Source organism: Artemia sp. Qi Xiang Cuo, chromosome 16, assembly GCF_049724085.1.
Source record: "Artemia sp. Qi Xiang Cuo chromosome 16, ASM4972408v1, whole genome shotgun sequence".
In the NCBI taxonomy this organism is placed as follows: domain Eukaryota; kingdom Metazoa; phylum Arthropoda; class Branchiopoda; order Anostraca; family Artemiidae; genus Artemia; species Artemia sp. Qi Xiang Cuo.
The window spans coordinates 41,223,580-41,250,498 of NC_142809.1; the positions used below are offsets into that span (position 1 = coordinate 41,223,580).

Below are 26,919 nucleotides of genomic sequence, written 5' to 3' on the forward strand. Positions count from 1 at the left end.
ACTAAAAATTGAAGAGTTTTAATCAGTTTGTTAATATCCTCACAGTTGAAATGATTTATATCACATCCTTTCTGTTGGTGTTTTGTTTGGTAATTAAGACTCTTATCACAGGATTAATAGCAAAAACTGAATACACAGGGGAAAGAAAGAGTTGGAGACATACACCAACGCCACTAAATATTCAGTTTTTGCCTATTTATCCTACAATTTCTTTTTTTTTCACTCAATTCACCTTTTTCCCAAGATTGCCATACTCTCAAAAACATTTGATAAGCACTTTTCACCCCTGATGGCTCTTATTACTTCCTGTCAAGGATGGAAGGGTGTTATAGGACCCTCTGGCCCAGCTTCAAACCAAATTTAGATTTTTTTTTTCAGTTTTTTAGGTCTATAAGCAACGTGAATAAACGAATGAATAACTTAGAAAAGATTTGTTATTACAAGTTCATGAACTTTTTATCTGACCATGTAATTTTTTAAAGGAGAATGTCCCTACCATTGATTCCTTAGCACCAGTAGAGAAAATAGGTAAGTTAGTTTAAGAAAGCTATCTGCTTCTTGGAACTAATTAATGTTTATTAATAGCAATAATTGTTTTCTGTGAACATCTCAAAAGTTTTCTAGGGGTACAAAACCTAAATGTTTCATTGTCTAGGAGATTCTCAAATATAGGTATAAACATGGGGATTTTGGAGCTATTATCAACCCATACGGCTTGAAGATTTAAGTTTAGTCAAATCTACGTATTTATATTTTTTGTATCAAACTCAGCCTTCTGTATATGAATTCTGAAATTTTTCTGTATATGAAGGGGATGTCTCCTCCTAAATACCTTGCTCTTCACGGTAAATTCTCTAGCACTTTTAAAAGCTGCCTATTCTAATCGGGTTTCAGGAGCCAGTCTTAAAAAAATGGAATAACAATCAAACTTGAGCTTAAAGAGCAGATTATTGAGAAAGGGGGAATTCATTCATGTATGGAATAGTTTCTGTTCGTTTTGAGTTTTAATGGTGCTCTTTACTTTCAGTTTAAAAAACTTGTTTTAACTTGTTTAACTTATAATCGTTTTACCAATTAATTAAAAAACTTTTCCCGCAAAATAAGTTTTTCAAAGAAAAGTAAAGAACTCCATTAAAGCAAAAATAAGCAAAAATAAAATCAAATAATCTACCAAGCGTGAAACTACCATAAATCAACATCGATAAATAAATGAAACCCAGAACGAACAGAAATTACAATAAATAACCGAGTCAAAATCAAAACGAGCAGAAATTAACATGAGTAGGGCTCAATACCCCTATGCCTTCCAAAGGTCAGAACATAATTTGCACTTTACAACCCTTATCCTGAGGGCTCTGGGGGGAGTGTCATCTTCAAAGGCATAATTTCCGGACCTTTCAACTACTTTGAACAAAATGGCTATCACAAATTTTGATTGGATGTGTTTTTATAAATGGTGGGTGTGGAAGGGGTGTTAGTTGCCTTCCAATCACTTTCGACTATTAAAAAGTGCACTAGCCATTGCAATTTCCAATTGAATGAGCCCTTTTTTTAAAGTTTCTACGACAACGCTTTCTGTAAAAACCTTATAACTGACAACCCTTGCCCTGAGGGCCTGGGGGGGGGTGTCATCCTCAAATACCTAATTTCTGGAACTTTCATCTACGTTGAACAAAATGGCTATCTCAATATTTTGATTGATGTGTTTCGGAAAAAGGTGGGCGTGAGAGGTGGGTTAGCTACCCTCCAATCACTTTCGACTATTAAAAAGGGCACTAGCCCTTTGAATTTCCAATCAAATGAGCCTTTTTTTAAGTTTCTGTGACAACACTTTCTATAAAAACCTTATGTGCCCCCAGGGCATAACTTATAACCCTTGTTCTGTGGGCTGTGTGGGAGTATCCTCCTCAAAAACATAATTTCTATCTGGAAATTAACTACGCTGAACAAATTGGCTATCTCAAAATTTTTATTGGATGTGTCTTGGGAAACGGTGGGCGTGGAAGGGGTGTTAGTTGCCCTCCAATCACTTTCGACTCATAAAAAGGGCATAGGCCTCTCCAATGTCCAATTGAATGAGCCCTTTCCTTAGTGTTTGCGACAACTCCTTTGATACGAAGTGCCCTGGTTTAAAGAAAAAAATTAACTATAAATAATACATTGTACCAACGAGGTTCTTTACTTAGGCAGCGCAATTGCGCTGCCTAAGATAACGCTGGTAAATCTGGCTCACAGTGTGTGAAAGATCCCCATCTTAAGAGAAATTCCTTCGTGGAAATTTGATCCCATGTAGAATAAGCCCCCGTAAAATTCTTTCCGGATAGTTCCATCCTCGCTGAAATCCCCCCCCCCCCGTAAACTTTCTTGCAGGCGATTCAGCCTGAAAAATTCTCCTCAGCATATTTCCATTTCAAAAAGGCTTTAATTTCTAAATCTTGTTTAATTTTTCTTTTTGAATTTTTTGTTTTTTTTTTCGCGGAAATTCAAACACGCAGAAAAAAACCCCTGGGTGATTCCCCTGGAACATCTTCACCTGCAAAATTGAGTTGGCAAAGAAAAAGTGAGACAAATAAAAATAATTTCGTATAGGAATTCTGTCAAATCCCCCAAGTGTAAAATTTTCCCTGGCAAGTCTACCGCCCGGCGGGGGTGTCCCTAATGACACCCACCCCAAGCACAAAATCCCTTCACAACAATTTCTGCATACCTCCAAATAGCAAATAATATCCGTGAAAAATTGGAAAATTTCCTAACTTACAGGTCTCTTCCCACAGACTGGGGCGGGGAAGGGGGGGGTCATGGTACCCCTAAGGACATATTTTTCGGACATTTCAACTTTGCTAAACAAAATTACAATATAAAATTTTGATTTGACAACTTTGGGGAAAAAGGGGTGTTGCAGAAAGGCTAGTTGCCCTCCGATCTTTTTGGTCTCTTAAAAAGGGCACTAGAACTTTCAATAGAGTAGACACTGCAAGAAATTTCAATGCTCATACTTAAAGATTAATGTTGCAATTGAACGTTTTTAACATAATGTTAAAAATTCGATATTGGGGGTGAAATTTCTAGACCTGTAGCTTATTTTGAGAAATAAGTGAACACACTAAAAAGACAACAGCAAACGTTATTTTCAGAAAAGTTACTTATATATCCATTTAAAAGTATATTGATAGAAATGAAGTTCAAATTGCAGAATCTAAAATTTCATAGTTCTAGAATCTAAAAGTTGATGGTTTTTAAAGCTTTTTTTTGGTACCCCTCCCCCCTGAAAAAAATCCTGGATACGGCCCTGTAACTCTGTGAACTCTATAATTGACGAGCGTTTTGCATGCCTACATTTCAATTTTACATTCACGTTTGTCAGTAGTAGGCTCAGAGAACCTCATAAACCCATTCTGGTGCATATCTACCATCATTTTAAAATGTTTATTGAGTTTTATTTCATTCAGATTAAGATTTGTGCAAGGTGTAAGGTTTTGAATCATTAAGAAATAAGATTGGAGACAATGAAGGATATGGTTCGTCAGAGAGGGGGTAACCCTGCTTTGGGCCGTCCAATCGTCATGACCAAAAGTACTGTTATGACTGTGAACTCATTAAGGTGTGACAAGTCTGCAGCTTGTGAAACATAAAATGAATGTATTTTGGCTTTAGATTAGTTATATTAAAATATTATTGAGAACATTGAAATATTAGTCTTGGATTTGTAATCAGTCAGCTAAACAATTTGTGCAAACTAGTTTTGTTGAAAATTAAGCACTATTTGAAAACAAATTACTTATTGTGTTTTGATTATTAACATAATCTTAAGAATCCCAGGAATCTTTTATGATTAACTACTATTTCTAATTCTACTACTACTAGCTGACTGATGCACCAAACCGCTCGAGATAAACACTACTGTGCAAACTCCTCCTCAACCACAGCCATTCAAAGCCTTTCTCTTTAAACCCTCCCGTTAAGTACCAATTTTCTTTGAAATTCCTCTTGTGACCTCTTTCCGCCATATTACGAAATGGCTCCCACGTGGATGACCAAATAGCACAATCTTTGGCAGTCGGCAATCGTCCAACTCGGCTTCGGCCAAGACGTGATTGCCATCTAAACCTTTATGTCATTATAGGCGTAGAAAATCAGATCTAACTATACTCTTTGCACAGCTTATTGTTTGATATACGGTCAATCAAACAAATACCTAAGACTATCCTTACACAATTCCTCTGCAAAACATTGAACAAACTTTCATCAGTCTTTCGAAGCGCTCACGTTTTAGAAGCATACACGATCATTGTTATTAACCTGGTTTCTATTATCCTAAACTTAGTATACAGCCAAGGTGTATCCGCATTTTTTGTTTGGGATTTGGGGTATTTTTTTTGAGGGGGATACACACAAAAAAATATATTAAAAGACGCACCAAGAATGTGCTTTTCCATCATCCGTAGAACGTGTCCAAGCCATCTCAAACTTTCTCTCATTATAGCCCTAGTAAGTGGAATTGAACTCCAATTCTCGCACAGCCTACTGTTTGAAATACGGTTTGTAAGCCGGGTTCCCTGAACAATCCTTAGGCAATTTCCCTGTAAAAAATCTAGCAAACCCGTATCCTTTTTTTTGGAAACACCCATGCTTCAGAGCCATATTTGACTACTGTGACCAAATAGCACAGTGGTTAAAAGTAGAATATAGCTTCTGATATTCTAAAATTCTTCCAAACTTTTCCCAACTGTGAAAAAACACCCTGAGCCTTGGCTATTCTACTTTTAACATCTTCTCTACTCCCACAGTCCTTACTAATAATACTACCAAGGTAAGTGAAGCTTTTCCCTTGATCAATCTTTTCCTTAGCCAACGTCACCTTTTCATCTTCACTTATTCCTAGCCTTAGCGCCTTAGCCTTCTTAACATGAATTCTCAAATCTATTCAAGCACACTGAACTCACAAAACCTCTAAAAATTCATTTATTTTGCTCACACTTTTATCTAGGATGCTTAAATCATCAGCATAATCTAAGTCTAGAAAAAAATTCCTCCCCATTTGATTTTGTGTTCTCCCTTTGCCTTTCCTGTGCTCCTTAAGACAAAGTCCATCAAATGATCCATGTAAAGGGGATAGAACATAACCCTGCTGAACTCCTGATTTAATATGAAACCTGCTGCTAATCTTATTTCCTACCTTAACCGTAGCAGTGTTATTCTCATACATAGAACTCATCACTTTATGTATTTGTCTGGTATACTATACAAGGATAAGACCTTCGCTAAAGCTGTTCTATCAGCAAAAGCAAACGCTTGCTCATGATCTATAAGACTGAGGACCAAAGGTGTTTGATAACTCAGGCACTACTCAATTATTAACCTAAGAGTGAAAATTTGGTTGATACATCCTCTACCCTTTTCAAAACCACACTGTTCTTCTCTTGTCACTTTGTCAACAGCATCTGTCAATCTAAGAAGTATCATATTACTAAGTGATATGCTACCCAACTTCATGTTTAATCTCCTTTACTTTTAGGCCAAGTTACTTAGTCGTCTCAACATTAATTTTGAAACTTAGTCTTGCACCCTAAAGTCTCAAGGCCTTCAGTCTTTATTTTTGCTAGCATTTTTATATAAGATATTCAAAGCATCTACATACTCTAAGTCTAGGAGAGTTTTACTTTCCCATTTGGTTCAATTTTCTCTCACTACCTTTCCCGTTTTCCTTAAGACAAAGCCTGTCAAAATAATCCATACAAGTTGGAATAGGACACAACCCTGCATAGCTCCTGATTCCGAACCATATCGACTACCAATCTTCCTTCCTCCCTTAATCGCAGCAGTAGCGTCCTTTTACATAGCATTAATCACTTTAATATACTTATCTGGTATACCATACAAGGACAAGCCTTTTACCAAAGCCTTTCTTTCAGCTTTATGAAATGCCTGCTAATAGCCTATAAGAGGTCTGAGCCTTTTAGAGGTCTGATGATGTTTGATTATAGGCGTTTGCGTTGCACAATCTAATCAGGGATCTAATAGCTCTTAATAACACTTTAGACGAAAAAACAGGGGGGGGGGGGAGCTTAGGATGCAAAGGATCAAGAGCCTCTTTTTGGGCTATTCAACGATGCAATTGCAAATCCTTGTCGAAGTCTGAATATTCGTATTTACATAAAATGACGTAGGGAGACTGAGTAGTCGGTATAAAGCCTTAAGGATCTTAGAGTTTTTATTCATATAGTTTTACAATCTGTAGATATTGCATCAAGGGGTCAAATGTCCACCTTTCACCTAAAACTTTCTATAAATTCTTTGTTTTATGGACTTTTGAATAATTTTGGACTGTTACCCTCTGGCTGTACTTACCATGCTGTCAATGCCATTATATATGACGGATAGTGAAAGAAATGTGAGGTAGCACCCATTTGAAATTAAAGCCCTCATGCATACAAGGATTTGCAAACTGGATAATTAAAAGACCTGAAACACGGAACTTTGTTTATTTTCCCCTGCATTCCCCGTCCATTCAAGATGTGTTTTCTGTCGATTTTATTTCTAAAAAAAAAAATTAGGCTGTTTGGGTTCGGTTTCCATCCAGGATTCTCTTGCTCCACCACACCTCTGTATATATGTAAACATATCTGTTGCACCATTGATCACAAAGCTGTGCTTGCTAATTCTGAACACCTATGGCTAAGCCATCGGAGTGCTTATTTCACAAAGAGGGTCACGCCATAACTCGCTGAAGTTTCATGTTATGTTTTTACATCCGCAGGATTCGAAGATCTTAACAAGGGTATTTGGGAATGTTCCCCTTGAAACGCCCCATCACTCCTTCATAAATGCCTTTTTCAACTTGAAGATAAGCAGTCTTAACTAGCTGAGTAAATGTTTGTGCCTAAATTGGCATCTAGAGTTCCAAAACCCAAATACATCCAGTGCATATTTCATGTGGCTGATGCTCATTCCACCAACGCCCCTATTTCTTTGTTTCAAATACATAGATACGTATTTCAGAAGTGGGAGTGCCAGATAAGAACCTCTTACTCTCTTGGTTTGCATTTTAGGGTTAAAGAGACATGGAGACAGGAGGCACATTTTAGAGCTGGGCTATCCAGAGATAATATTAAGTGGGTAATTTCTTGTAGCCTCTTGGGGAAAGTGGGTAATTTCATACTGTGCTACTTGGGGGAAGAAGAAGATATTATGGAAGGGTTAAAATGAAAAGTGGTTTTTACTGTTTCCTAATGTGTGGAGGGTGGGAGGAAAATTTGTCACATTTACTAGGGAATTGTGAAGGGTTAAGGGATTTGAGAAAGGAGATTTTTGGATTGGTTGAGGGGGATGAGACTTGGGGGAAAAAACTGTTGGGAAATGGGTGTTTTAATAGTACTGAGAACCTGGTGCGGTTTATTCGTGTGGGTGTAACCCATCGGGAGGGTGTTTTGTGATAATTTTTTTTGCTTGTTTGTATTTTTGATTTTGAATGGTTTTCTTGCTTTAATGGTTTTGATCAAAAGTTTAAAGTCAATCTTTTAAATTTATTTGTTTGTTGTTCTCTTTTTTTGTGGCCATGACCCTGTGGTACTTTGAATGTGCCAAACATACTATACCATACAATACCATAAGATCGCAGCATGACTGCAATGAATCAAAACACTCTTAGTGCATACCTTACAAACGATATTCAAACATTTGACTCCCCTAAAATAGGATCATTTGAATTCTTGAGCTAGAGGATTTTAAATGTAAGGCTAATATTGTAATACATACTTCCAAAACAAAATATACAAAGGACATATTTCACAAGTTGTTGTGATTACAAATCTGAGGCTAAGAACGGTCCGAATTAAAAATCATTGAGTATATATTTCATAAATGGTGGACAGGCTGTGTAACTGTGTGATGCAGATAAGTATTTTTTTTCTCCTCTTTGTAAAATTAGATAAGCAATTAAAGAAAATTTTCTCAGTTGAACCCCCCTTTAAAATGAGATATCGAATACAATCATGACCGATTTATAAGAGTCCAGGTGCACGTGGGGGTATTGCTTAAGGTAGGTACAAGAATAATTGTTCATAAGAGGTAGGTAGGCAGATCAGATATAAAAAAAAAATATTGTTTTTACGGCACTATTTTAAAAGTTTTCCTGCAATCCCTCTAGATAATGCTATTGAAAATATCACTAACGACCCTGACTGCTCCTCAAAAGTTATATAAGCAACTATTCTAGGGGAAAACATAAATGAATAAAGAATTGACCGTAGAAACTTGCCTAACCTGGCTAACATTCCAGTCTTATTGTAGGAATTAATGCCTCGTATACTTTAAAAAATTATCTCGGTATAGCATTTTTATTTAATAAATATAGCGTTTAAAATAAATAAATATTTTGAGATCGTATTTGTTTCTTAATCTTCAAAGTCGTCATCTGAATTTTCACCATTTCTTCTAAACCAAGCAAAGAGCCGGCTGTGCAACACAATTTTGAAAGGTATCAGCCCAATTTCAGCAAGAGTATCTACTTTTCGAAACCACAATCTTTCTATCCAGTCTGGATATTCAACATCGTCAATATCAGGTATTAGAACACCTTTTTTGCCCCTTTTTTCTTTTCTGACCTTTGGATCTTTAAGCCGAAAAACTGTCAACAACCCTCGAGGAGTAACTGGGTCTCCTGGCTTCCCATAATAGCTTAGTAAACTATGGACTCTTCGTTCTTCAGTTCGATTACCATGATTATTATTAGAAAGCCTTTCCTTTGGCTTGGCATTGCTGGAGCTCGTAAATAGTGGCCTTTGGAGAGTTGGTCTTGGTGGCTTGCCTGTGTAAAACAAGTGAGTTTCCTGCGTGAACAATAACAGCAGATAAAGGCCGGGAAGAAACTGAAATAGGAAATCAACTCAGCTTAAATTCTTGAAACGTTCTAAAATGGATGAGAAGAATTGAAAAGGAATTGAAAGTTTTTCTGAAAGGAGATGTGAAAATCAATTTGAAAAATGGAAAATAAATCCTTAGGTAATGTGCCACACTAAACCGGACAAACTTAAATTATCGTTTCGTATATTTTATTGGGTTCAATGATTTTACAATAGGTCTACATCCCATGCGTTCAAATAATGCAGGTTTTAATGACTGGTTCAACCTATTTCCTTATTTTTGTGTAATTTCTAAGGTATTTAGAAATTTCTCTTTCTTTCTCTCTCTTTTTCAGAATCCATGATGTCCTATTTATTCACTCACAAAAATACTTGAAATTATGATACCAAATTGTCTTTTCTTGCATCATAAGTGCTTCAAAATGTTTATCTTTGATAAACAGCTGCTTATTAATAACAGTCTAAACACAAAACATGATTCTTTTCTCGCAATCCTGCAACATTGAGGCTATTTGAAGTAATATACCACCCTTTCAGTTCCCGCAGGCCATGTATCAATGTTAATAATATACTACTGCTATCTTTTAACAGTTTTAAAGGGCTGTTTACTATCAAAAGCTTTGAACACAAGGTTGCACGTGTCGCACACGGCAAACGTGTACCACGCGAGGCACAAGTAGGTGGAGTGTGATTATTTTTATGATTTTTATGATTGGGTTATGATTTTTTTTTTTTTATGTCTTTTGATTTATGTCGTAATTATCTAGAGATTATGATATGTGATTTGTGATTATGTCTATGATTGTTATTGTTGTAAAAGTTACTTATTTTTGTTCAGTGTATAAGTTTTCTTCTCTTTTTTCTTTTTCTTCCCTTATGTATTATGTTATTTAGGGGATCTGCGCCCTTTTTTGTTTTGACAGGTTATAAATAAATTGAATTTAATAAGCGCAATTTGGAGTAAAGCAAGTGAAATTCCTAAATGTACGCCAGTTGGCAGCTAGTGGACATTCCATTGAACAATTCTACCGCGCTCAGCTTCGAGTTTGTCCTTCGTGTGACACTCCATTTCTAGTTTTGTTTTTCTATGAGGTTTCAATTAAAGATTCCTTCCTGGCAGATTCAGTAGTTTTCAGTCCACTTTCTATTCTCCAATTATTTCAAAGTTTAGTTTATTTCTGACCGTTCCGCAATTCTGTCTTGTCTTATTCATTTCAAATCGTATCAAACCTGGCGTTAATTAAGTAACATAGTAAGAAAATTGGGTATTGTTTCGCTTAATGGTACACAGTCAAGTTTGGTCAATGCTAATAAGAAAATATAATGTAGGATGAATATATAATAGTTTAGAAACAAATTTTGGCTTATTCTTTTGCCAATTAGGGGGGGGGGGTAAAGCATTGCATATATTAAATACTTAACCTAACCTAACCTAGCCTCGGTACCTTTCCTTCCCTCCTAAACTCCAAAAAACAACAGTTTAAATATTTTAAATTAAATGAGAAACCACGCTCTTCGATGAATTTAGATAGCAATTAAAGTTTTTTTTAAATGAAAGTAAGGAGCGACATTAAAACTTAAAACGAACAGAAATTATTCCGTATAAGAAAGGGGCTGTCCTCTCCTCAACGCCTTGCTCTTTACGCTAAAGTTTTTTTTTTATTGTTTTGAAAAATAAAGTTGTGAGACATAGTCAAACTTTAGCTTGAAGAGCGAGGCGTTGAGGAGGGCACAGCCCCTTTCATATACGGAATAATTTCTCTTCGTTTTAAGTTTTAATGTCGCTCCTTACTTTCAGTTAAAAGAAAGCTTGTTTTTTTAAATTAATTTCTGAGGATTTTTGAATTAATGCAGCTTTGATTTTGGCTCACCGTACATAAATAATTAAAACGAAATTCGCATATTAATTTTCCTTTTTTTTGGCTAATTGGCTTTCTCGAAATTTTTTTCTGATGTAAATTACGAATTAACTTACGTAACGAATTTCTATATTCGTATTTTTTTATTACTTATATTAGGGAGTTCACTCCCTAGTCAATACCTCGCTCTTTACGCTAAATTTCGAATTTTTTTTTCGAATCACCAACTCCTTAATCACAAAGGCCGGTTAATTAGAATAGATATCTATTTCAAAAGTACTAAAAAACCTTCAGCGTAAAGAGCGTGGTATTGACTAGGGGTCGAACCCCCTCATATACATAATCATTTCTGTTCATTTTAAGTGTTAATGTTGCTATTTATAATGCTTGGAAATCTGGCACCCCTTTCATAGAACCGTCCCTTCCCCCAAGGAAATATCCTTCATGGAAAGATCCCCCCGTAACCCCTACTCCGAACCCGACCCCCAACTAGAAAAAAAATCCTCCTGAACACGCCTGTATACTTCCCAATAACCAAGACTATATGTAAACAACGGGCAAAGTTTATAACTTGCAGCCCTTCCCCCGGGAACTGTGGGGGATTAAGGCATCCTCAAAGACATATTTATTAGATTTTCGACTATGCTGAACAAAATGGCTATCTCAAAATTTTGATTGGGTGAAATCGGGAAAAAAATGAGCGTGGGAGGGGGCCAAGTTGCCATCCAATTTTTTTGGTCACTTAAAGAGGGCACTAGAACTTTTCATTTCTGTTCGAATGAGCTCTCTCACGATATTTAGGACTACTGGATCGATACGATTACCCCTGGGAAAATAATAAAAAAAATAAAAAAAATAAAATAAACACACATCCGTGATCTTTCTTCTGGCAAAAAATTCAAAAATCCACATTTTTGCAGGTAGGAGCTTGAAACCTCTTTAGTAGGGTTCTCTGATACGCTGAATCTGATGGTGGGGTTTTTATTAAAGTTCTACGACTCTTAGGGGGTGTTTCCCCCTTTTTCGACAATAAGTCAAATTTTCTCAGGGGCGTAACTTTTGATGGATAACATTAAACTTGATGAAACTTATATGTTTGAAACCAGCGTAAAAACCTGATTCTTCTGATGTATCTGTTGGTATCAAAATTCCGTTTTTTAGAGTCTCTGTTACCATTGAGCAGGGTCGCTCCTTATTTACAGTTCGTTACCACCAACTGTTTGATTACCCGCTTACGGGTCTCCATCACGGCATTCATTCGACTGTCTATAGCCGTTGTGTACTTTTAAGCGAAACAGTACCAAAAACTGCAATAGAGCCTATTGAGATTAGTGAACGGACATAGCCTATAGCTCACAACTGAAAGGCTTAAAATTTACGTTTTAGCGCTTATCTATGATCGCAAATATTTTAGGTTTCAGCCAGGATACAGCCTAATATATGCCATTAGTAATAAATTTATTAAAACCGAGTATTTCTTACGCAAGTGGAGGGTGAAATCATTTTTTTTCACCCTTCACCTTGCTTTGTCAAACAGTTCGTGGTAACGAACTGTAAGTAAGGAGCGACCCGGCTCAATGGTAACCGAAACTCTAAAAACGGAATTTTGATACCAATAGATACACCAAAAGAATAAGATTGTAATTATGATTTTCAAATATATAAGTTTCATCAAGTTTAATCTTACCCATCAAAAGTTACACGCCTGAGAAAATTTGGCTGATTTTCGAAAAAAGGGGGAAAGACCCCCTAAAAGTTATAGAACCTTAATGAAAATCACACCATCAGATTCAGCGTATCAGAGAACCCTACTGTAGAGGTTTCAAGCTCCTATTTACAAAAATGTGGAATTTTCCATTTTTGCCAGAAGAAAGATCACGGGTGCGTGTTTATTTGTTTTTTTGTTGTTTTTTTTTTTTTTTTCTTTACCAGGGGTGTTCGTATCGACCCAGTGGTCCTAGAATATTGTGGGAGGGCTCATTGGAACGGAAATTAAAAGTTCTAGTGCCCTTTTAAAGTGACCAAAAAAATGGAGGGCAACTAGGCCCCCTCCCACGCTCATTTTTTCCCAAAGTCACCCGATCAAAATTTTGAGATACCCATTTTGTTCAGCATAGTAGAAAATATTGTAACTATGTCTTTTAGGATGACTTAATCCCTCGAAGCCCCCAGGTGGAGGGCTGAAAGTTATGAACTTTACCCAAAGTTAACATAAAGTATTGGTTATTGGGAAGTATACAGACGTTTTCTGGGGAAATTTTTTCTGGTAGTGGGGGTGGGTGGGGGGTTATATGGGAGGATCTTTTCATGAAGGAAGTTTTCATGGGGGAAGGGACAAGGCTATGAAGGGGGCGCCGGATTTCCCATCATTATTAAAAACAAAAATCAGAAATTAAATATAAAAAAACAAGTTTTTCAACTGAAAGTAAGGAGCAACATCAAAACTTAAAACGAACAAAAAATATTAGCTATATGAATGGGTTTACCTTCTAGTCAATACCTCGCTCTTTAAGCCAAAGATTTTTTAGTACTTTCATAAGAGCTACCTATTCTAATTAACGGCCTTTGTGATTAAGGGGTCATTTTTAAAGAATTAATTAAAAAAAACTTTCCGAAAAATAATTTTTTAACATAAAATTAAAGCCCATTTTAAACATAAGCTGTAGATATGAACCTGTTAAAATTGAAACTCAAAACGACCAGAAATTACTATTAAATAATAGATAAAACCCAAAATGAACAGAAATTAAATAAACAATCATAGCAAAAAACATACAACAAGTAATAATATATATAAATGAATAAATAGATCTTAAAGCGAGTAGTGCTTAGATTGAATATGAAAATCAAGCTTAAAACGAAAACAAATGTTTTGCTATTAAAGTATAAATGAAACTTGAAACGAACAGAAATTAAATATACAGTCAATGCGAACAAACATACAATATATATTAATGTAAATGAATAAATAAATCTTATTACGAGTGAAACTTAAACAGAATATGCAAATCAAGTTTGAATCGAATAAAAATAACTACAAACAAGAGTTTGGGTATCGCCTCACTGCAGAAGCCTAAAACCTACTGCGTCATTGGCGCTTTACTGAAAACAATTCTTTGAAGTATTTTCACTTTTGTAATTTTAAGAAATCAAAAATTAATTAATATTTTAGGGAATAAATATCAGCATATGTATATTAAATTGACAATACACATTTTTTTTTCAGTAAACTCATTTGAATTTTTTTTAAGTAGAGTACAAATTATATTCTGGCTTTTAGAAAGCATAGGGGTTTGAACCCTACTCATATTGATTTATGCTCGTTTTGAGTTTGACTCTAATATTTATTTTAATTTTTGCTCGTTTTGGGTTTCATTTATTTATTGATACTGATTTGGGGTAGTTTTATGCTTGGTAGATTATATGATAGTATGGACGCCAGGTGTTGAAAATGTGAATCATACCACGACGGAATGGGGTTGCTATGAGAATTAGCCTACCCTCCACCCCCTAAATTGACCATGCCGATTCAAAAATACCAATGGCACTTGCTTGCAAGGGGTGGAACGCTCCGAGACTTGACATTTTATTATATTTTGGTGTTGCATACAAGAAAATACATGTTCCATAAAGTTTAAGGTGAAGTTTTCCGCTCAAATAGAAATGCCTAGAAGCCATAGAATGTTTTCATAACAAACAAACATGATTAGTTACAAAAAATGGCAGAGTTAAAAAAAAATGGCAAAACTATATGAGTCTTGAACAGTCTTGGAAAGTATAATCAAAATCAAATTGAATATTAGATATATGATAATATTAATTGTTGAAAGATCCATCAGTTCAAGATTTTTTTTCACTGTAATTTTTATTTTCATTTTCAATGCTGTAAGAAATGGAAAATAATAGATTTGTAATATACGAGTAATTCGTTTTCAGTGAAGCACCAATGACGCAGAAGGCTTTAGGTTTTTACAGTTAAAGAAGGGGGCAGTATCCAAATTTTGTTGTAGTGAAACTATATTTGTCTTGACCAATCTTGAAAAGAACTAATAAATTAAACTGAATATTTGATGCATAATGATATTAATTGCTAAAAGCTCATCAGTTCAAAATTTTACTGTAATTTTAATATTTATTTTCAATATTAAGTACAAAAGAAAACATTTGTAATATAATTCGTTTTCAGTAAAGCGCCAATGACACAGTAAGTTTTAGGCTTCTGCAGTTAGGCGATACCCAAACTCTTGTTTGTAGTTATTTTTATTCGATTCAAACCTGATTTGCATATTCTTTTTAAGTTTCACTCGTTTTAAGATTTATTTATTCATTTACATTAATATATATTGTATGTTTGTTCGCATTGATTGTATATTTAATTTCTGTTCGTTTTAAGTTTCATTTATACTTTCATAGCAAAACATTTTTTTTCGTTTTAAGCTTGATTTTTATGTTCATTTTTGGTATTACTAACTTTAATATTTATTTTTTCATTTAGATTATTTCCTTCTGTATGTTTTTTGTTATGATTTTTTATATAATTTTCGCTTTTTTTTGATTTTATTTATTCGTTAACTGTAATATCTGGCCGTTTTGAGTTATAATTTTGACATGTATTTGTATCAACTGAGCTTAAGTTTAAAATGGCCTTTACTTTTCTTTGAAAAACTTATTTTTTCGGAAAGTTTTTTTAAATTAATTTTTGTTCGTTTTTGATTGCAAAAAGTTTCAAGCTTTTATGGCATGGAGGGGGGGTGCTTACTGTCCAATTATTCTTGACTTTGAAAAACGGGTCTAGAACTTTCAATTTAAATCGATTGAGGCTTTTTTCAATGTCTATACGATTACCTCTTTGATAAAAACCTATATATGAACAATAGACAGCTTGCATAACTTGTGGACAGCGATTGACAACAATGAATTGATTGAAAAAATAGATCCAATAAGGGAGTTTAGACCATTTCACTTGCTGACACAAAGGGATCACGACTGTTTGGAATTGACCTTAATAGGATTTTGTGTACCAAAGCAATTTTGCATCTATTACAGAGTATGCATTTTAACCTTATAGTTGGATAATTATAATAGATTTCCTATGTGTTCTTCCAATACAAAACCCCTTCCCACAAGTTATAAACCCCCCTTAATAAGTTATACCCCAGGGCATAACTTAAAACGCCTACCCCCGGGCCCTGGTGGGCTGTTTCGACACTGGAGTTTTTTGTTATCAGAACTTTGAACTATTTTAACAAAATATCTATCTCAAAATTTTTATCTGATGCATTTCTGGCTTGGAGGAGGAGGGGCTAGTTTCCCTCCAATCTCTTTTGACTCTTAAAAAGTGAACAAGAACTTTCAATTTTCAGTCAAATGAGCCCTCTCTAAAGTTTATACGAGCATCCCTTCCATAAGAAATAATGGGAAGGATTCGGAGAATCCTCAAATTACAGCTCTTGCCCAGAGGGCTGTGAGGGAGTTGTCATCCTTCAAGACCTAATTTTCAGAACTTAAGACTACGTTTAATAAAATGGCTGTCTCTAAATTTTTATCGCATGTGTGTGGGGGAATGATGGGCGTCGGGGGGAGGGGGCTAGTTGCCCTTCAATCACTTTCGACTATTAAAAAGGGCCCAATCCCATTAATTTACAATCGAAATAGCCTGTTTTGAAGTTTATACGACAACCCCTTCTATAAAAAATTTATATGCCCCCAGGGCATAACTTAAAACCCTTGCCCTGAGGGTTGTGGGGGAGTGTCCTCCTAAAAAATATATTTTCTATCTGGAAATCAACTACGCTGAACAAAATTTTTATTGGAAGTGTTTGGGGAGATGATCGGCGTGGGGGGGGGGAGGGGGGCTAGTTACACTCCAATCACTTTCGACTATTAAAAAGGGCACTAGCCCTTTAATTTCCAATCGAATGAGCCTGTTTTGAAGTTTTTACGACAACTCCTTCTATAAAAACCTTGGATGCCCCCTGGGCATAACTTAAACCCCTTGCCCTGAGGGTTGTGGGGGAGTGTCTTCCTCTAAATATATTTTCTATCTGGAAATCAACTACGCTGGACAAAATGGGTATCTAAAAATTTTATTTGGATGGGTCATGGGTAATTTTGGATGACGGAGGGGGGAGGCTAGTTGTACTCCAATCACGTTCGACTATTAAAAAGGGCACTGGCCCTTTAATTTTCAATCGAATGAGCCTGTTTTGAAGTTTCTACGAGAACACCTTCTATAAAAACCTTATATGCCCCCAGGGCATAACTTAAAACCCTTGCCCTGACGGCTCTGGGGGAGTGTTCTCCTCAAAAATATATTTTCTATCTGAAAATCAAATACGCTGAACAAAATGGCTATCTCAAAATTTTGATTGGACTGTTTCTGGGGGAATGATGGGCGTGGGGGGGGCTAGTTGCCCTCCAATCATTTTCGACTATTAAAAAGGGCACTAGCCCTTTAATTTCGAATCGAATGAGCTTGTTTTGAAGTTTCTACGACAACCCCTTCTATAAAAACCTTATATGCCCCCAGGGCATAACTTAAAACCCTTGCCCTGAGGGTTGTGGGGGAGTGACCTCCTCAAAAATATATTTTCTATCTGGAAGTCAACTACGCTGAACAAAATGGCTATATGAAAATTTTGATTGGATGTTTTTGGGGGAATGATAGGCGTGGGGGAGGGGGGTAGTTGCCCTACAATCATTTTCGACTATTAAAAAGGGCACTATCCCTTTAATTTCCAATCGAATATGCCTGTTTTGAAGTTTCTACGACAATGCCTTCTATAAAAACCTTATATGCCCCCAGGGCATAACTTAAAACACTTGCCCTGAGGGTTGTGGGGGAGTATCCTCCTCAAAATATATTTTCTATCTGGAAATCAGCTACGCTGGACACAATGGTTATCTCAAAATTTTGAATGGATGTGTCTGGGGGAATGATGGGAGTGGGGGGGCAGTTGGCCTTCAATCATTTTCGACTATTAAATAGGGCACTAGCCCTTTAATTTCCAATCGAATGAGCCTGTTTTGAATTTTCTATAACATAGCCTTCTATAAAAACCTTATATGCCCCCAGGGCATAACTTAAAACCCTTGCCCTGAGGGTTGTGGGGAGTGTCCTCCTCAAAATATACTTTCTATCTGGAAGTCAACTACGCTGAACAAAATGGCTATTTCAAAAGTTTGATTGGATGTGTTTGGGGAAATGATGGGCGTCGGGGGAGGGAGGTTAGTTGCATTCCAATCACTTTCAACTGTTAAAAAGGGCACTAGCCCTTTAATTTCCAATCGAATGAGCCTGTTTTGAAGTTTCTACGTGAACGCCTTCTATAAAAACCTTATATGCCCCCAGGGCTTAACTTAAACCCCTTGCCCTGAGGGCTGTGGGGGAGTGTCCTCCTCAAAAATATATTTTCTATCTGGAAATCAACTACACTGAACAAAATGGCTATCTCAAAATTTTGATTGGAATATTTTTGGGGGAATGATGGGCGTGGGAGGGGGGGAGGGGGCTAGTTGCCCTCCAATCATTTTCGACTATTAAAAAGGGCACTATCCCTTTAATTTCCAATCGAATGAGCCTTTTTTGAAGTTTCGACTACAACGCCTTCTATAAAAACCTTATATACCCGCAGGGCATAACTGAAAACCCTATCCCTGTGGTTTGTGGGTGAGTATCCTTCTCACACATATTTTTTCTATCTGGAATTCAAAAACCCTTAACAAAATTGCTATCTCAAAATTTTGATTGGATGTGTTTAGGGAAATGATGGGCGTGGGGGGGGGGGGCTAGTTACACTCCAATCACTTTCGACTATTAAGAAGGGCACTAGCTCTTTAATTTCCATTCGAATGAGCCTGTTTTGAAGTTTCTACGACAACGCCTACTATAAAAACCTTATATGCCCCAAGGGCATAACTTAAAACCCTTGCCTGAGGGTTGTGGAGGAGTATGCTCCTCAAAAAATATTTTCTATCTGGAAATCAACTACGCTGAACAAAATGGCTATCTCAAAATTTTTATTGGATGTGTTTGGGGAATGATGGGAGTGGGGGGGGGGAGTTGCCCTTCAGTCATTTTCGACTATTAAAAAGGGCACTAGCCCTTTAATTTCCAATCGAATGAGCCTGTTCTGAATTTTCTATAGCAGCGCCTTCTATAAAAACCTTAAATGCCCCCAGGGTATAACTTAAAACCCTTGCCCTGAGGGTTGTGGGGGAGTGTCCTCCTCAAAAATATATTTTCTACCTGGAAATAAACTACGCTGAACAAAATGGCTATCTCAAAATTTTGATTGGAATGTTTTTGGGGCAATGATGGGCTTGGGGGGGGGGGGCTAGTTGCCCTCCAATCATTTTCTACTATTAAAAAGGGCACTATCCCTTTAATTTCCAATCGAATGAGCGTGTTTTGAAGTTTCTACGACAATGCTCTCTATAAAAACCTTATATGCCCCCAGGGCATAACTTAAAACACTTGCTCTGAGGGTTGTGGGGGAGTATCCTCCTCAAAATATATTTTCTATCTGGAAATCAACTACGCTGGACAAAATGGCTATCTCAAAATTTTGATTGGATGTGTCTGGGGGAATGATGGGAGTGGGGGGGGGGGAGTTGCCCTCCAATCATTTTCGACTATTAAAAAGGGCACTAGCCCTTTAATTTCCAATCGAATGAGCCTTTTTTGAAGTTTCTAGGACAACGCCTTCTATAAAAATCTTATATACCCCCAGGGCATAACTTAAAACCCTTGCCCTGAGGGTTGTGGGGGAGTGACCTCCCCAAAACATATTTTCTATCTGGAAATCAACTACGCTGAACAAAATGGCTATCTCAAAATTTTGATTGGATGTGTTTGGGGGAATGATGGGCGTCGGAGGAGGGGGGTTAGTTGCATTCCAATCACTTTCAACTATTAAAAAGGGCACTAGCCCTTTAATTTCCAATCGAATGAGCCTGTTTTGAACTTTCTACGAGAACGCCTTCTATAAAAACCTTATATGCCCCCAGGGGATAACTTAAAACCCTTGCCCTGAGGGCTGTGGGGGAGTGTTCTCCTCAAAAATATATTTTCTATCTGGAAATCAACTACACTGAACAAAATGGATATCTCAAAATTTTGATTGGAATATTTTTGGGGGAATGATGGGCTTGGGAGGGGGGGGGGGGGCTAGTTGCCCTCCAATCATTTTCGACTATTAAAAAGGGCACTATCCCTTTAAATTCCAATCAAATGAACCTGATTTGAAGTTTCTACGACCACGCCTTCTATAAAAACCTTATATGTCCCCAGGGCAAAACTTAAAACCCTTGCTCTGAAGGTTGTGGTGGAGTGTCCTCCTCAAAAATATATTTTCTGTCTGGAAGTCAACTAAGCTGATCAAAATGGCTATCTGAAAATATTGATTGGATGTGTTTGGGAAATGATGGGCGTGGGGGGGGGGGCTAGTTACCCTCCAATCACTTTCGACTATTAAGAAGGGCACTAGCCCTTTAATTTCCAATCGAATGAACCTGTTTTGAAGTTTCTACGACAACGCCTTCTATAAAAACCTTATATGCCCCCAGGGCATAACTTAAAACCCTTGCCCTGAGGGTTGTGGGGGAGTGTCCTCCTCAAAATATATTTTCTATCTGGAAATCAACTACGCTGAACAAAATGGCTATCTCAAAATTTTGATTGGATGTGTTTGGGGAATGATGGGAGTGGGGGGGGAGTTGCCCTTCAGTCATTTTCGACTATTAAGAAGGGCACTAGCCCTTTAATTTCCAATCGAATGAGCCTGTTTTGAAGTTTCTATAACAACGCCTTCTTTAAAAACCTTATATTCCCCCCGGGCACAACTTAAAACCCTTTCCACGAAGGCTGTGGGATATTAGCCCCCTCAACAATACATTTTATATCTGGAAATCAACTACGCTGAACAAAATGGATATTTCAAAATTTTGATTGGAATGTTTTTGGGGGAATGAAGGGCGTGGGGGGGGGGGCTAGTTGCCCTCCAATCATTTTCGACTATTAAAAAGGGCACTAGCTCTTTAATTTCCAATCGAATGATCCTGTTTTGAAGTTTCTACGACAACGCCTTTTATAAAAACCTTATATGCCCCCAGGGTATAACTTAAAAACTGTGCTATGAAGGATGTGGGGGAGTGTTCTCCTCAAAAATATATTTCCTGTTTGGAAATCAATTACGCTGAACAAAATGGCTATCTCAAAATTTTTTGTGGATGAGTTTGGGGAACTAATGGGCGTGGGGGGGGGGCGAGGTGCCATCCAATAACTTTCGACTATCGAAAAGGGCATGAGTTTTTTGAATTTCCAATCGAATGAGCCCTTTTTGAAGTTTTTACGACAACGCCTTCTATAAAACCCTTATATATCCCAAGGGAGTTACTTAAAACCCTGGCCCTTAGAGTTGTGGGGGAGTTTCCTCCTCAAAAATATATTTTCTATCTGGAAATAAACCCCGCTGAACAAAATGGCTTTCTCAAAATTATGATTGGTTGTGGTGGGGGAAATAATGGGCGTGGGGGGTCGGGGGCTAGTTACACTCCAATCATTTTCGACTCATAAAATTGGCACTAGCACTTAAATTTCCAATCGAATGAGCCTTTTTTAAACTTTCTATGACAACGCCTTCTATAAAAACCTCATATGCGCCCAGGGCATAACTTAAAACACTTGCCCTGAGGGTTGTGGTGAAGTGTCCTCCTCAAAAATATATTTTCTATCGGGAAATAAACTATGCTGAACAAAATGGCTATCTCAAAATTTCAAAAGTTATCTCAAAAGTTTGACTCTGTCTCACAACTTTATTTTTTAAAACAATAAAAAACTTTAGCGTAAAGAGCGAGGCGCTGAGGAGGGGACAGCCCCTTTCATATACGGAATAATATCTGTTCGTTTTAAGTTTTAATGTCGCTCCTTACTTTCAGTTTAAAAAACTTGTTTTTTTTATTTAATCAGCATAAATACACAACTGGGGTTCACTTCATTGCCACAAACTTGAGTCACTTATTACAGCATACAGGCAATTAAAAGTAATCTTGAAAAAGATTGTTATAGGAAAATTCAAACGGATTATGGTGATGAATTTGTTAATACACATGTAGAAAAGGTATTATTGAAATATAATTCAATGCTCTCTTGCACGTCCTAGATACACTCATGCATCCGTCCTCATTATGGACTACTTTTATGTTTAGGGACAATTCATATATCATACGCCAATACGGCCTCTGAGATTGGGAGGTTAAGAAACTCTTTAAATTGTAGTTCTCAGAACTTTTAGAATTGAGGCTAAAACTGTTATCTATGGGCCAAAATACTAGAACAAAATACTAGAACAAGAATACTAGCATTTCTTACGTAAGTGGAGGGTCAAGCTGAAACTTGAACAAAAAAATTACTACTTTGCCGATTATGCAAGATTAAGAAAAAATGGACTCGTCTTATTTCCTTATATCAGAAGAATTCTGAAAACTAGTAATTTACTGAAAAGTTTTCCAATTAGTAGAAGATTGACTAATAAGCAAAAGGACGTTCTTATAGCTTATAGCCTACTTGTTTTTTTCTTTAAAAAAAATTTAAGTACTTACCTTTTTGTTATTATTTCTCATCACTATATGTTTACTTATCAAAGAGCAAGCGAGGTTTAATAAAAGCAAGGTAAGGAGTTATGCAAAGACCCTCACCTTCAAGAAACTATTCGATAGGAATACAAATTAGGAATTTCAAGGTATTGGCATTTAAAAAGCTTCATTCCGCACGATAATATCTCTGTTCTTGAAAATTAGTATATGTTGATGTTGGTAATTTACCAAATTGGTAATTACGCTCACTCAGCCGTTCAAAACTAAACCTGGGTATAAAATTGTTTGCAAAGGGAATTCATTCGCAAGCTGAATTTGTAATTCATTGCGTAAAAATTTATGGAACATGATTAAAAATTAAACACAGTCTAATAATTGAGTCCAAAAAAATTAAAAAAAGAAGAAAAAAATATAACGTAACTACATAATTTTAGAAAACACAGAAACCCTAAAAATCCTCTAAAATCCTTTTTTATGGTAAAAAATCCTCTAAAATCCCCAGATGGATGGTCAAAAAGCCCAATCTTCGGCAACATATCATCTTTCTTCCGTTAAGCGTGGCCAGATATTCTTAACCTTTCTTCCATTGTAACTAAAAATTTCAAAAGGGCAATTCCAGCTGGAATGAACTAGCCTATATTATTTTTTAAAAATAAGAAAGACATATTTGGAAATACAGATTTTTTTCTTTTAGACCTTAAATGGACCTATCTAGAAAACGCTTTTATTTGTTTTTTCCAGTGCATTATTTGTGTGACATTATCTATATGACAATCACAGCACAACAATCAGTTAGTTAACTCATTTTGCAACATGAAAAACGTAGACCTCTTTTACCATATATAGTTTCCTGAATATTACACCTTTATCCTGGAAAAAAAATTCTGTACAGTAATGGTACAGTAAAAAGAAGGACGAGGCTCTCCTGAGTAAAAACGAATGAATTTATCAATCTCCTTTTTCTTAGAAGATAACCTCAGGCTTTTCTTGATAAAAACTAAGAAATGAAACTCATGTTTATTATGATTAGCTCTGTTGTTCTTTGGCTAGTAATTATACATATTTGCTTTTGACGTGCTAATAGTAGCTTAATGAATTAAGGCCATCATAGTTACTGTCTAGTAGAAAGTGAACCATAGCCCATTCATTGTAGCCCAAATGTAGCAGGTATGTGCCTCCCCCAACAAAAATCAATATTTTACCAAAAATCGATGTTTCTTAAATTCTTTTATTTTGATAATATATATCACCCACTTTTCAATTTTTCAAAGTTTAAAAGTCCATCAAAGCTTCCCTTCCTAAATAAATTCCCGCGTATTCACCAACGATTACGGTTTTCTTAGAAGTTTTTTCTTTGATTCTAACGGCAACCGAGAATTTAATTTAATTTTGAATAAAAGGTCATGGAGTTAACATACCTATGGTAAATAAAGCTTCTGAGGGTAATGTTTAGTACATATTCTTTTCTCAAAATCCCGAGCTCAGGTCCGAAATTTCTGCATTTATGTCCCAAAAAGTCAACCAGCCTGAAGTAATAGCCCATCGCCCATTGTCCTGGCATCGCCCTATGTTCAGTGTTGCCAAACTTGGAAGAAAACACCCTTCGTCGATCACCCAGTCTTTCAAATTGATTACATTGTTGCCAAATTTTGCCTCCTATAACCTAAAGAACTATTAAAAATACTTTAAGACAATTACTTCAGAGCAGAAGAGATTCTAAGGGGTATTACCAGCCGGTTTCAGCCTGGTTTATAACCAGCCTGAAGTAATAGCCCATCGGCCTTGCCATAGCCTTATGTTCAGTTCAGGTGGGTTATAAGGGATATAAGGTGTTTGTCAGTCATCAAAAGTATTTGTAAGTGCAGTTGAGCTTTTATAAGTAATCTAAAGTGTTTATTAGTTATCTAGGGTGTTCATAAGTGATCTAAAAGTTTACAAAAGTGCGTTTAGAAAAATGTTTACAAATTTGATCAAAAGTGCCTATAATTGTTCTAAAGCAGTTATAAATGTTTACAAGCGCTCAAAGTGATCAAAAACTGTTTAAAATGATCTTGGTTGTTTATAAGTAATCTAGAGTGTTTATAAGTGGTCTCACGCTATAGATGCGTCTTTGAATTACAAATGTTTTAAAGTGCCTAAAGCAATCTAGAGCCTTTATAAGATTTTTTAGTGTGTAAGTGTTCTACAGCGTTAATAAGCTGTCCAAAACGTTTTTAAATGAATAAAAGTCTTTATAAGTGACCCAAAAGCGTTTACAAGTTATCTAAAGAATTTATGAGTTATCTAAGGTGCTTTTAAATGCTCTAAGGCAAATAAGTGATTTAAAGTGCTTATAAGTGATATAAAGCGTTTATAAGTGATCTAAAGCACTTTTAATTCATCTAAAGCGCTTATTAATGATCTAAAGCATTTATAAGCGACCGAAAATGTTTTTAAGTGATCTAAAGCGTTTTTAGTGATCAAAAGTGTTTAAAGCAATCGAAAGCATTTATAAATGATTTAAAGTGATTATAGGTGATTTAAAGCAATAATATGTAGTTTTCAGCTTTTTAATTGATCTAAAACATTTATAAGTAAATACGTTCTAAATCGCCTTCTAGAGCAGTTATAAGTTATCCAAAATGTTTTTAAAAGATCAAAAGCTTGAATAAATGATCTAAAGAGTTTATAAGTGGTCTAACGCGTTTACAAACGATCTAAATCATTTTATAAGTGATCAAAAACGTTTACATGTTAAGTAAAGAATTTATGAGTTATCTAAAGCGATTATAAATGATCGAAAGCAAACAAGTGATTTAAAGAGTTTGTAAGTGATTTAAAGTGTTTGTAGATGATCTAATGTGTTTATGAGAGATATGAAGATTTTATAAGGGATATAAAGTGTTTGTAAGTAATCAATGCTACTCTAAAGTGCTTTTAATTGATCTTTAGCGTTTGCAAGTGCTTTAAGAAAGAAAAATTTCATATAGGGTTCCTCATGGTTTGGTCCATTTCCTGACATTTAAAAGTGATCTAAAACTTCTATAAGTGGTCTAAAGCGTTTATAAGTGATAAAGTGCAATTTAAATTGTTTATTGAAATAAACAATTGAAAAGTAATATTTTATAAAGCGTTTATTAGCGATTTAAAGCGTTTATTGGTGATTAACGCTTACACTTTGAATTCTCTTATAAATTCTTTAAATCTCTTATAGCTTAAATCTCTTTAAACGCTTTATCACCAGCCTTATAACCAGCCTGTACTGAACGTAAGGCTATGGCCAGGGCGATAAGCTATTACTTCGGGCTGGTTATAAATAAGCCTGAAACCGGCTGGTAATACCCCTTAGAATCTCCTCTGCTCTGAAGTAATTGTGTTAAAGTATTTTTAATAGTTCTTTAGGTTATATGAGGCAAAATTTGGTAACAATGTGATCAATTTGAAAGACTGGGTGATTGGCGATGGGTGTTTTCTTCTAAGTTTGGCAACACTGAACACAGGGCGATGGCCAGGGCGATGGCCGATGGCTATTACTCAAGGCTGGTAAATCAATCAATCAATCAATTTATTCAACCAATAAATTTACTACAAAAACACTTCAACTTAGAATCCTCCGTAAGGCACTATGGCCTGGAAAAAAAAACAGAGGAAAACAGAAATGACATAAATACAAAAAAATAGAAGAAAAGTATTTTCCATACTTTTCAACCTTTCAAAGTCTCAGCACAAACAAAACAAAGAAAAAAAAAACCATATTTAAAAGTCCCAAACAAAAAGCGATTTTAAGAACCCCCCCCCCCGTTAAAAAAAGAAGATATAGGACAATCAAATTGTCTACAAAATCTCTGCACTGTTTGTGGCAGCACTGTTTCTACTTCAATTGTATTTCTTCTTGGAAACTCAACAATGAAACCACTACTTTATTTTAAGGTTTCTTATTTTTCAGAGGATCAACATCGCTCTACTTAGCCCGACAGGAAGTGGTGGTCTTATATTGCAAAGAGTAGCAGGAGTAAATGAGCCTATTATATTGCAAAAAGCTGGAGAACAAAGTGATGCAGTAAAGGACGATTACGGTACAGAAGAGAACGATGAAGATCTTCATAGTCTTCATCTTTCAAAGCTACCTTTAGAGTTTATTGAAGAAATAAAAGATACCTACAGAGGTGATGCCATAGAAGTTGGAAATCTTGAGTTTGAATCAAGGAAATTGCAAAATATCTCTGGGAATAACAATGAGAAAACTTTTATAAGAAAAGACGAAGTGTCTGTTCATTCAGATGTGAATGAACCAGGAACTTCAGTAAAGAGCCGCAAAGAGAGAGCACTCTTGTATAAGGTAGCTATTGAGAATAGTGCCAACAAAGACAAGTTTGAAGAGCATAAGCTTTATCGTGAACGTCTTAATCCAGTTGTAGAGCATATTGCAATGCAAAAAAAAAGTGACAAATGGATTCCGGATTCATTTGGTCCATGGCGACTATTTGTCAAAACAAAATACGAGAGCAATGATCCCAAAGAACTGGCCCTGGCTTCAACCTTCTAAACTAACATTTTTAATGCTTTAACCTTTATTTTTTTACTATAGTAAATTGTATTTTAGAATTAATAAATTTTGGATATAG

The 26,919-nt window shown here is 35.9% G+C and overlaps 2 protein-coding genes across 2 annotated transcripts; one reads left to right on the forward strand and one right to left on the reverse strand.

The window, feature by feature from the left end:
* Positions 1-43: 43 nt before the first annotated feature.
* On the forward strand, positions 44-26,919 carry LOC148942910 (uncharacterized). Its single transcript, XM_089101984.1, has 2 exons — positions 44-89; positions 26,241-26,919. Exons 1-2 carry the CDS (start codon positions 51-53, stop codon positions 26,838-26,840), a joined length of 639 nt encoding a protein of 212 aa, XP_088958110.1. The 5' UTR covers positions 44-50; the 3' UTR covers positions 26,841-26,919.
* LOC148942911 (uncharacterized) lies at positions 8,328-22,349 on the reverse strand. Its single transcript, XM_089101987.1, has 2 exons — positions 22,322-22,349; positions 8,328-8,867 (listed from the first exon to the last, which is right to left on the reverse strand). Exons 1-2 carry the CDS (start codon positions 22,340-22,342, stop codon positions 8,394-8,396), a joined length of 495 nt encoding a protein of 164 aa, XP_088958113.1. The 5' UTR covers positions 22,343-22,349; the 3' UTR covers positions 8,328-8,393.

What these genes read in the sequence shown, in the direction of transcription:
- LOC148942910 (XM_089101984.1), top strand. Translation starts at nt 51, where the DNA reads ATGATTTATATCACATCCTTTCTGTTGGTGTTTTGTTTG. An exon ending in TTCTGTTGGTGTTTTGTTTG is followed by an intron (nt 90 to 26,240) that starts GTAATTAAGACT and finishes CTTATTTTTCAG; the next exon opens with AGGATCAACATCGCTCTACT.
- LOC148942911 (XM_089101987.1), bottom strand. Translation starts at nt 22,342, where the DNA reads ATGAGAAATAATAACAAAAAG. An exon ending in TGAGAAATAATAACAAAAAG is followed by an intron (nt 8,868 to 22,321) that starts GTAAGTACTTAA and finishes TTCCTATTTCAG; the next exon opens with TTTCTTCCCGGCCTTTATCT.